The following is an 11105-nucleotide window of genomic DNA, read 5'->3' as shown; positions in this document are numbered from 1 at the left end:
CGACCGCAGCGGAGACGCGGGGAGGAGAGGGAGGAGCGGGTGGCGGGATGGAAGGCACCCCAGGCTGTGCCCGTGTTCCGGTTGCATTAACTCCCGAAGGTGTTGCTTCCAACTTTTGCCTCCTTAGGCAGCAGGGAACCGTAGTGTCGGGAGATCTGACGTTAGACTGTCAGCGCCCCGGGCTAGTAAGGTCCACACCAGCTCCCCACCCGCCCCATCCCCTTCCTTGCCGGGTCTCAGCTTGATTATCCTTTTTATTCATCTCTAGAACATGGACTTCGCCCGCCTCTGGCTAGGGCTGCTGCTGCCTTTGGTGGCCGCGCTGGATTTCAGCTACCACCACCAGGAAGAGATGGAAACGTTTTTGAAGAATGTTGCCCAAAACTACAGTTCTATCACTCACTTACACAGTATTGGGAAGTCTGTGAAAGGTAGGGTCCGTCTCGTGCGCCTTTCCAAACCTTGCTTTCATTTAATACATAGACCTTAGCTTCGCGACCCCTGGCTATGAAGCTGCTGAGGAGCTCCAGGCGGGTGCACCACTGCCTTGCTTGTTGGTGGCCTTGTGCTTTTGTGTGTTGTGTAATTTTATCTTGTTAGAGGAGTAGCAATAGGACGACCTGAGTTTTGCTGAATGTCTCCGCCGTCATTCGGAGTCATTCAGTCCTAGGAGTTGATGGTGTTCTGTCATTTTGGATCTTGCAGACATTGGTTGGCTGGGGTGTGTATTTTGGTTCCTTTTGTAGATAAGCTGCCAAGGAAGTCCATCTCAGGTTTCCCTTTTAGTTGATTTCTTTAAATATGACTCGGACTGTTAGTATCAAGTCTAAAGGTCTCTTTTAAACTGAAACAGTGCAGTTCTGTTGGTGAGATTTCCATGTCTTGTATAATTAGTCCAAATGCTTAAAGTGCAAAAAAAAAAAAAGTGGCTCTGATACTGTTAAAGGCTGTTTTTATAATTATCCATTTGAATAAGACAGTTGCTGGATAAGAAATGTTAATAGTGATTGGCACCGCCTCTGCATTCACGTCTGTGGTTTCATTGCTTTAGTGATTTAATGTAGAAACTATATATTAAGTATAAATATATAACTTTATATTAAGTAGTTGTCATTTTTATAGACAGGGATGTTGAATCATAAAGATATTAAGGATTTTGCCCCAGGTCACCCAGTTGATAAGTTTTACAACCAGGATTGGCTCTGAGATCAGTACTTCAGGGCTCGGACATTTGGGGGCAAGATAAATAATGTTATTAGCTATTCTTTTTTAATCTTCATTGTTGAAAGTATTACATAGGTCCTCCTTTTCCCCTCATTAACCTCTTCCAGACTGCTCGCATCCCCGCCTTCGCCCCCTGTCTCTCCCCCCCCCCCCCCCCAGGCGCTCACCACAGCATCCTCTGTGTCCAGGGTAGATATTACTTCTTAATCCTCTTTTATTGTACTGGTACCTACAAAGAGATTACCAGAAAATTTAACCCTTAAATCAAAAGATTTGTCAAGTTTATGCAGTTTTGTTGTGGGCAGCAGGAACCAGCACCAGGTGTCTGGCTGGTGGGTGAGACCAAACCTGGGTTCAGCAACCTCGGTACTTAGGTTCTGGCTAGGAAAGAATTCAGAGCAAGACCCACACTGTAAGAGAACATTTATGGGGTAAAGTACAGAGGTAGAAACAGTAATTCCTAGAAGAAATGGGCTCAGGAATCAAGTTATAGAGCTAAAGGAAGGGCCCTGGGAGCTTGGGAGTGAAGGGGCTAATGGTAACAGGCCTGGGGTGAGGAGGAGAAGAGGGAAGGGAAGGGAACAGAAAGGCAGGCGTGTGCTCCCGAGGGCGAGAGCGCCCTGGGTCCTCGGTCCTAAGGTTTTAAGGGTGGATATTTTAGGGGAGGTCCCAAGGGGAGATCTTAATAGAATTTTCAGCAGTTTTCCAGGTGTGTCCTTTCGGGGTTGTGGTCTCCACACTGATTGGCCGGCACCAGGGCAGGTGGTCATTACTCAATGCAGGTGGTCCTGACGTGGCTGTTTGTGTCGCTTATCTGATCCTGACAACTGAGGCATAGATGTTATCTCTGGGGAGAAAAGGTCAGAGGGCCCAAGCTCCTGACCTTCCATAGGGGAGGAAAAGTTACCCTGGGGGCAAGGTCCCACCCTCCCAGTGACTGTCCACTAGGCACCTGAGGCTTTCCATCCCCATGACCTTCTGTACTCGGCTCATTGTTCTTGCTCTGCTCATGTATGTCTAATGCAGCTGTTCTCAACCTTCCTAATGCCTCGACCCTTTAATACAGTTCCTCATGTTGTGGTGACCCCCAACCATAAAATTATTTTCGTTGCTACTTCATAACTGTAATTTTGCTACTGTTATGAATCGTAATGTAAATATCTGATATGCAGGATGTATTTTCATTGTTACAAATTGAACATAATTAAAGCATAGTGATTAATCACAAAACAATATGTAATTATATATGTGTTTTCCGATGGTCTTAGGCAACCCCTGTGAAAGGGTCGTTTGACCCCCAAAGGCGTCGCGACCCACAGGTTGAGAACCGCTGGTCTAATGCCTACAACAGTTTGGATCTCAATTTTGTACCTTCAAACCCTACCTAGGTTTTAGCTCTGAGCTTTTCAGCCCTTGGGAGTCTCTTAATGACCCTATTCTTATTCTTTCCCCCCAAGGTTTATATTAAAGAAGTATTACATACATTTTGCTCATGTGCAATGCAAAATATAAATAAAATCCTGGGCTTATGTGTATAATGGTGCCTTTGTTTTAAAACAACATTGCCAAACGAGTTGGTGCTAGAATTACTCTGTAATCCAAAATTATAGAGGTAGGATGCATGAGAAAGCATACCTTGAATCAGCATATGTATTCAACCTTTTGAAATCATTTCCCCTAAGGTTAGAGAAGGACAATTTTAGAAGATCTAAGAATACTAATTATATTAATAAAGAAAATTCAGACCACAACTAGCTTGAGTTATTGTTTGGTCATCATTTAAACCACAAGGTGAGAAGGATGTTGTTAATTTTAATACTGGATTAAGTACTAGATTTGGTAAGTTCTTATTTCTTCAAGCACAAAGTGTTCTTGAAAGCTGGGGAGTCTCTTAATGCAAGCCAGCTATTTTGATCTGTCCTGTGTGATACCAGACCATAGACTATTATAGAATAGTAAGAAGCTAGGAAAATTCCAGGACAAACAGAATAGGGAAACTAAGTTACTTAAACAGCAGTTTGCAGCCACCTAATAAATCTTATCTTCCTTAAACCAAGGACACTTAAGAGTAAATGGTTTGCACTTCTCCTCCCCAACCAGAGAGTAAATAGTTTAAATAGCCCTACTCAGGGAGACAGATAACAGAAATCCAATTAGTGCCATTTTCCAACCGCACCCAAGGACAGACAAATTAAGAGACTAAATCTCATTTTGGTACCTGAGCATAAAGCTGATGAATATTCTATTGATCTGCCCCTAAGACCTCGTCTAAACACTAGGCCTTTATTTATTTTTTAAAATATTTGTGTTGATTTCAGAGAGGAAGGGAGAGGGAGAGATAGAAACATCAATGGTGAGAGAGAATCATTGATTGGCTGCTTCTGGCATGTCCCCTACTGGGGATTGAGCCTGAAACCCTGGCAACACTCAGCCTTTAAAACCCCTAAAAGTGAAGGTCCCAGGGCACTCACCCTCCAAGGAGCATGCCCGTGCCATTCCCTCCCCCTACCCCCCACTTATCTGCTAACCTCTAAGGGACCCTATGATACTTGCAACCAGGGAGCAATGGGGAGCAGCAGCTAATCCAGGGCTAGCCCCTTGAACCTGTCTCCAATGCCCCCTGTTCTCTGACTTCCCAGTGAGCCAAGGCAGCCCAGCCTGGGCTCTCCTGTGGCTTCCTCTAGGCCAGTGGTTCTCAACCTTCCTAATGCCGAGACCCTTTAATACAGTTCCTCATGTTGTAGTGACCCCCAATTTCATTGTTACAAATTGAACATAATTAAAGCATAGTGATTAATCACAAAAACAACATGTAATTATATATGTGTTTTCCGATGGTCTTAGGCGACCCCTGTGAAAGGGTCGTTCGACCCCCAAAGGGGTCGCGACCCACAGGTTGAGAACCGCTGCTCTATGCCCTTCCTTGTTTCACTCTCCTAAGTATATTTTTGCTGCGCTCAATAAATTCGTGCCTGCTTTTGTACACTTTGTCTCTTGACTGAGATCTTTCCCGCAAGAAAACAAGAACCAAGATCTTCCTGTCTCTCCAGTAACAGGACCAGCAGGCTTTCTGTTGTTGTTGTTGTTGTTTGTTATACGAGTTCCTGTGGTTAAAGAACTGAGGAGTTATCCTGTGAAAAGAACACCTGACACTGGTGGTCAAACGTTTGTACTGAGTATGCTCTGAGTAATTCACTCAGCTTGAGAAAAACCCCAAATCTGCTCTTAGATTCCAAGTGAACCTACACAGTGGTAGCTGGGAGTCCGTGGCCGCAGCCTCTCTGCGTGTTAGTAGGGGCATTAAGGACAGTGCTCCTTTGTTGGCGCTCTTCACTAGATAGGCCGTTTCTCCCGGCCAATCTGCCCTCTAGTGTAAGATAAATTTACTTAGCAAACAGGATCTATTATACGTGATGTTTATTTTTTCTTTTTCTGTTATGAACATGGGCAACCTACCCAGAAGGGGAAGTAATATTCCTACCTCACCAAATACATTTTTTTATTTTTGTAAATGCATATTTTATATATTTTCATTGTTGTAATGGATTCTACTCTGCCACCCCCCCTTCTCATTATTTCATTGCATATTTTTATGAATTGACAAAATCTGCAGATGTGAATTGGTTGCTATATAGTATTTTATACATTTGGTTATCTGGATTTTCTTAGTCATTCACCTTTTTCGGGCATCAGTATAGTTTCTGATCTTTTTTTATAAACAGTGATGTTATAAAACCATTGATGCATGTCATAAGAATTGACTTCTGTTATATTTTTCAGTTTTTAATTTTGAAGTGTTTGAAAACCACACAAAGTTGAATGCACGTATACCCTTCACCTAGATTCAGACGTAGTAGACTGACCATATTTCAGTTGAATCTTTTGGAGAAACCCCACTACCTAATGCCATAGTAAAAGAAAATCTACATGAAACGAGAGAAGCAACTCAAAACAAACAAGCAAAACAACCTGGCAAGTGAGTTGAGAAAAATCAGTAAAAGTACAATGGTCATTGGTTCATCCCTCCATTCAGTTAAGGAAGCGTCTCTCCCCGCCCCTTTTTAAAAATCCCTAATGCCCCTTGTGTAGCAGGATACCTGGTACATATTCAGTAATCTGTGTTTACTTAATGAATATTTGCTGGGCAGGTACTGTGTGAAGCAAGCAACGATGCGTGCCATTTGTCCCCTGCCATCAGGTAGCCTGCTTTAAAATACAAATGTATTTATTGTGGGTTCCCACTGCTTGGCTCTTCACACCACCACCCCCCAAAAAAATTAGTTCTGGGACCTTTTATCTGATTAAGGAAGGTTGCAAAGGTCAAGGGGTAATAATAAAAATCTCTGTTATCAAGTGTTTTCTATGTATTAGGTATTTTAATACATTATTTCAATCTCAACAACTGAAAGTAGGCATTATCCTCATTTATAGAGCAGGTCAAATGAGACACAGAGAAGTTAACGTGCTGAAAATGACACAGCTGGCAAGTGTTAGCGGGAGGGTTCAAACTCAGCTTCACCTGTCGCCCAAGCACGTCTTTTCTCTTTAAAGAAGCAGCTTGACACGGATGTAGATGGTTACATGTCCGCGGAGGTTGTGAGTGAAGGGTTTCAGGTTCGTGGTTTGGGCACATTTGATGTGAGAGTACAGCTTCCGCCAAAGGCCTGTAGCTGTGTTGTCCATTACACTACCCATTCGCCACTTGGTAATTGAGCAGCTGAAATGTGACTATACTAAACTGAGATGCCCTGAAGTCACTTTGAAGACTTAGTACAGAAAAGTAAGTTACTCCATTAATAGGTTATAAAGATTAAATATTGAAATGATAATATTTTAATATGTAGTTTAAATAAGAAACACAATTTCATCTGTTTCTTTTTACCTTTGTTAATGTGGTTATGGTTACTAGAGCATTTTAAATTACATATGTAACTATATTTTGATGGGCTGTGCTGATCTAGACAGAAATTTCTTTAAAAAAAATATTTTTATTGATTTCAGAGAGGAAGGGAGAGGGAGAGAGAGATAGAAACATCAGTGATGAGAGAGAATCTTGAACGGCTGCCTCCTGCACACTCCCTACTAGGGATCGAGCTCGAAACCCCAGCATCTGCTCTTGACCAGAATCGAACCCGGGACCCTTCAGTGCACAAGCTGATGCTCTTTTCACTGAGACAAACCAGCTAGGGCGAGAGAAATTTCTTAGTAATATTTTTCTGGGTACAAAAATTCAAGTTCATTTAGAAAATTTGGAAGATACAACAAAACACCAAAAAAGAAAATTAAAATCTCACCATCCAAAGATAACACGTGCCTTCCCCTCTCCCACTGAGCCACACATCTTGTTTGTCCATGAAAACATGTTATCTAGAAAACTTGGTATTTAAAAAAATATATATTTTTATTGATTTCAGAGAGGGAGGGAGAGGGAGAAAGAGGTGGAAACACCAACGATGAGAGAGAATCATTGATTGGCTGCCTCCTGCATGCCCCCTACTGGGGATAGAGCCTGCAACCTAGGCATGTGCCCTGACCAGGAATTGAACTGTGACCTCCTGGTTCACAGGTCGATGCTCAACCACGGAGCCACGACGGCCGGGCGAAAACTTGATTTTTGATACCTGCTTTGTGTCCTATCGATAGATGTACTATTGCCTATTTAACTCATACCCCACTGATGGACTTTTAGTTTGCGTCTAAACTTTTCCTGTTATAAATAATGTCATAGTGAACATCTTTGTAGCTAAGACAGCAAAAGTTGACAGAGCACAGGCTTTGGAACCAAAGAGTCCAAGTTCAACTTCTAGATTCTTTACTTTGTAGGCAGTGTGACCCTGGGTTGTTAGAGTAACTCCTGGCACATAATAAGCACTACGTAAGAGCTACTGTTAGGGATACATTAGCTGCTATTAGGGATACATTTCCAAAAAGGAAATTACTGGGTCTTAAGCAGTTTTATGTATTTGATACATGTAACCAAATTGCCTTCCAAAAGGATTGTATTGATTTATAATCTCAGGAGAAATGTATGCTAAGAAAAAAAACAACTCTAAATCTTATACCACTCATAAATCAATACTGGCCTTAATGGTTTGAAAGATTACTGTAGTATTTGTCAAAGGGTACAAAGTTTTGGTTATATAAGATGAATACATCTTAAAGATCTACTGTAAAACATAGTGCCTATATTTAATAATACTGGAGTGTATGCTTAACAATTTCTAAGAGGATAGATCTTGTGCTGAGGTGATGATGATGATGATGATGATGATGGAAGATTACTGTACCATCAATTTTTCATTGTGTTTAATGTGTAAGGAAGAATTTATTTCTCATGCTTTCCTCCCCAAGTGCTCTCACCTTCATGTATTCATTGAACAGATACTTATTTAATTCCTCTGCCAGGAATCTTTATACAATTTCAGATGCTCAAAAGTCTCCCGAGATTTGGCTTAGATTCCTGCCCCTAAGAGGCATGTACTGTGTTCACATACACTGATCTCTCATTGTCTGCTGCCCTCAACTGTGTAGATTTTGGCTGGCGATTTGTTCTAGGGGGGTGGGGCATGTATGTTAAATTTTGCCACAACACTTAGTTTTGTGTGATCCTCATTTCTCAAGTGTGGTCACAAAGCCAGTTTGCTTGAGATCCTGTATAAATGCTCTTTGTGATGTAAAAGATGGGGACATATTGAGGAATGAATATCAAGAAAACCACTAAAATCTAGGAATTGCAGCTGTAATACACATGTTTGTGATTTAAAGTTACACTGATTTAGCAAGTCTTTCCCCTTGTTTAACTTGAAATGCAAATTTTCCCCCTGAAACATCTTTTTGGATATTGGCCTTGTTTTATAATTATTCAGGTTTGTTTTTTTAAAGACACTGCTCTTTTTCTTTTCTTATAAGGAAAGTAGAGGCCCAGCGCATGAAATCTAGCGTGGGTACGGTCCCCAGGCCTAGCCTGCGATCAGGGCCATCTTCCCCGGCTGCTGGCAGCTGGCCCCGCCCCCCGCCACCACCCACCCTGGTTCCCTGTTCACCATCGTGGCAATCGGAGCCTGCGGGCGTGGGGGAGGGACCAAGAGGTCAGCCCGGTCCGCCCGCTCACCAGTCCCGCCCCCAGCTGCCACCCCCCCTGGTTCCCTGTTTCCCATCTGGTGATGGGAGCCTGACAGCCAGGGGAGGGACTGAGAGGTGGGCCGTTCCCGCCCACTCGCCGGCCCCACCCCTGCCGCCAGTTGCCCTCTGTGTGTGGGGCGACCAGCGGGGCAGGGGCCTTGGCCTGGTGCCACCCGCATCTCCTGCCACCCACCCCGGGTCCCCGTTTGCCACTGGCGATCAGAGCCTGCCGGTTGGGGAAAGGGACCAAGAGGTGGTCAGTGCAACTTATAGTGACTGATCGAGTGGTTGTTCTGGTCATTCTGCTGTTATGGTTGCTGGGCTTTTATAATATAGGATGATTTAGATTTATCCTGTTTGTAGTATAATTTAAAAGAGAAAATTGAGACAGAATATCCTCTGTGCTTATACCTAGTAACCATTTTCTTTTTAATCCTTATCCGAGGATATTTTTCCAGTGATTTTTAGAGAGAGTGGAAGAGAGAGGGAAAGACAGAGAGAAATATCGATGTGAGAGAAACATATTGATTGATTGCCTCCTGCATGCGCCCTGACCAGGGCCCAGACCGGGGAGGAGCCTGCAACCAAGGTTCGTGCCCTTGACCGTAATTGAACCCCAGACCCTTCAGTCCACAGGCCAATGCTCTATCCACTGAGCCAAACTGGCTAGGGCCATTTTTATTTCAAATCTCAAATATATCTAAACAGAAATAGTCTAGATACAAGTGGCATTTGAAACTTCAAAATAAAATAATGACAGCCAACAAACATCAAGTGATTTTACTATTTGCCTGGCACTTTACATTTATGTTTCACTTAATCATGTTCATGATAGTATGGAATACCATCATTACCCCCATATTAACATGTGAAGAACTGAGATAAAAATGAATTGTTTATAGTTTGTAAATGACAGAGGAGGTGATTGGAACTAGTCTGTCTTGTGCCAATAGTGAATAAACCCTTAAATCTCTTTGCTGTAGAGAAAATTTTCTCCAGTTATCTTTTTGTTGCCTACCCTCTTCTACACATCTTGCCCCTAACCCCTGTGATTCTGAAAAAGTTGACAAGTATCCTCTATTATCCAAGCAAAAGCCTATATTAAATGTTTGTGTTTTGTTTTTAAATATATTTTTATTGATTTCAGAGAGAAAGGGAGACGGAGAGAGAGACAGAAACATCAATGATGAGAGAGAATCATTGATCGGCTGCCTTCTGCACATCCCCTACTGGGGATCGAGCCCGCAACCCGGGCATGTGCCCTTGGCCAGAATCGAACCTGGGACCCTTCAGTCCACAGGCCAACACTCTAACCACTGAGCCAAACCAGCTAGGGCTTGTTTTTGTTTTTTGTGAGTGATCTGTGGAATTTCTTGAACCCTTTTTGGTATTCACAGTTTCATCCAAAGCAGTTTGAATTCCATTTTTTTTTTTTTTATAAACCTAATTTTTTTCTAAATGCAAAACTCTTGGATTGTGAGACAGAAGGCAGAGGTTCTGGCTTACACACCCACAGGACAGACAGAACACCATCCAACAAACTGCCTTCTTCTGAAAACAGTGGTTCTCATTAAGAGCAGCAGCCCCCCCTAGAGGGACCTTTGGGAATTGAGAGGAGTTTTAGGCCACATGAGTAGGGGGTTCATTCCTTGATGTATCCTCCTGATCTTGTTAGCAAGGCACAGAATAGCAAGGCACATGCATAGTGAAAAATTGCCCCCTACATTTTTTAATGCCCTCCATAGAGGAAAGACCAGCTTACAATGATCTGAGCTGAAAACCATACTCTGTTTTATGTACAAACACAAAATACTCCCCCCCCGCCCCCATCTTAATATATACTAAACTTTTCAGGAATGTAACTAGATAAAAAGGAAAATTTTGATTTTTGTTTTTCTCTGAACTTGACTGAGAGATATTTCACATTCATAAAATTCTGACACCAGTGACCACAGCTGAATTAGCCTGCATTTGTAATAGATGCATTCACCGTGATTCTCAGGTATAGTCAGCCCTCCTTATCCGCGGGTTCTGCATTCCTGGATTCAACCAACTGCAGAGCTAAAATATTCGGGGGCGGGGGGCGGGGGGGGGGGTTACATTGTTGCTGATGTGTACTACATAGTTAGGCCTACCATGGCTGCATCTGTACTGAACATATATAGACTTTTTTTTCCTTTTTTTTTTTTTAAATATATTTCTTTATTGACTTCAGAGAGGAAGGGAGAAAGAGAGATAGAAACATCAATGATGAGAGAGAATCATTGATTGGCTGCCTCCTGCACACCCCCCACTGGGGATCGAGCCTGCAACCCAGGCATGTGCCCTTTGTCGGAATTGAACCTGGGACCCTTCAGTCCGCAGGCCGATGCTCCATCCACTGAGCTAAGCTGGCCAGGGCAACTTTTGTTTTCTTGTCATTATCCCTTAAACAACTATTTACATAGCATTCATATTGTATTAAGTATTATAAATAATCTTCAGATGATTTAAAGTATTTAGGAGAATATGTAGGTTATATGAAAATATTACACCATTTTATATACGGGGCTTGAGAATTCTTGGATTTTGTTATCCTCAGGGGTCCTGGAACCAATCACCCACGATACAGAGGGAGAATCATATAGATATGAGCATCTGATTTTTCTTTTCTTTTTTTTTTACTTTTAATCTAGTGCCCCTTTCTTTTTTTATTGTTCAAAGCAGCCGTGGGCAAACTACGGCCTGTGGGCCGGATCCGGCCCGTTTGAAATGAATAA

General features: G+C 42.5%; 1 protein-coding gene across 1 annotated transcript in view; it reads left to right on the top strand.

The window, feature by feature from the left end:
* Window positions 1-242: 242 nt before the first annotated feature.
* Window positions 243-11105, top strand: part of CPM (carboxypeptidase M) — a 75412-nt gene continuing 64549 nt past the window's right edge. Inside the window, exon 1 of the mRNA XM_005856608.2 lies at window positions 243-431. Coding sequence (XP_005856670.1) covers window positions 272-431 — 160 coding nt within the window. The 5' untranslated portion in view covers window positions 243-271. The remainder of the gene's footprint in view (window positions 432-11105) is intronic.

The sequence above is a fragment of the Myotis brandtii genome, unplaced genomic scaffold (genome assembly GCF_000412655.1).
Source record: "Myotis brandtii unplaced genomic scaffold, ASM41265v1 scaffold1037, whole genome shotgun sequence".
Classification (NCBI taxonomy): Eukaryota; Metazoa; Chordata; class Mammalia; order Chiroptera; family Vespertilionidae; genus Myotis; species Myotis brandtii.
Note: the sequence above shows the minus strand (reverse complement) of the source record. Positions and strands in the feature narration are given on the sequence as shown.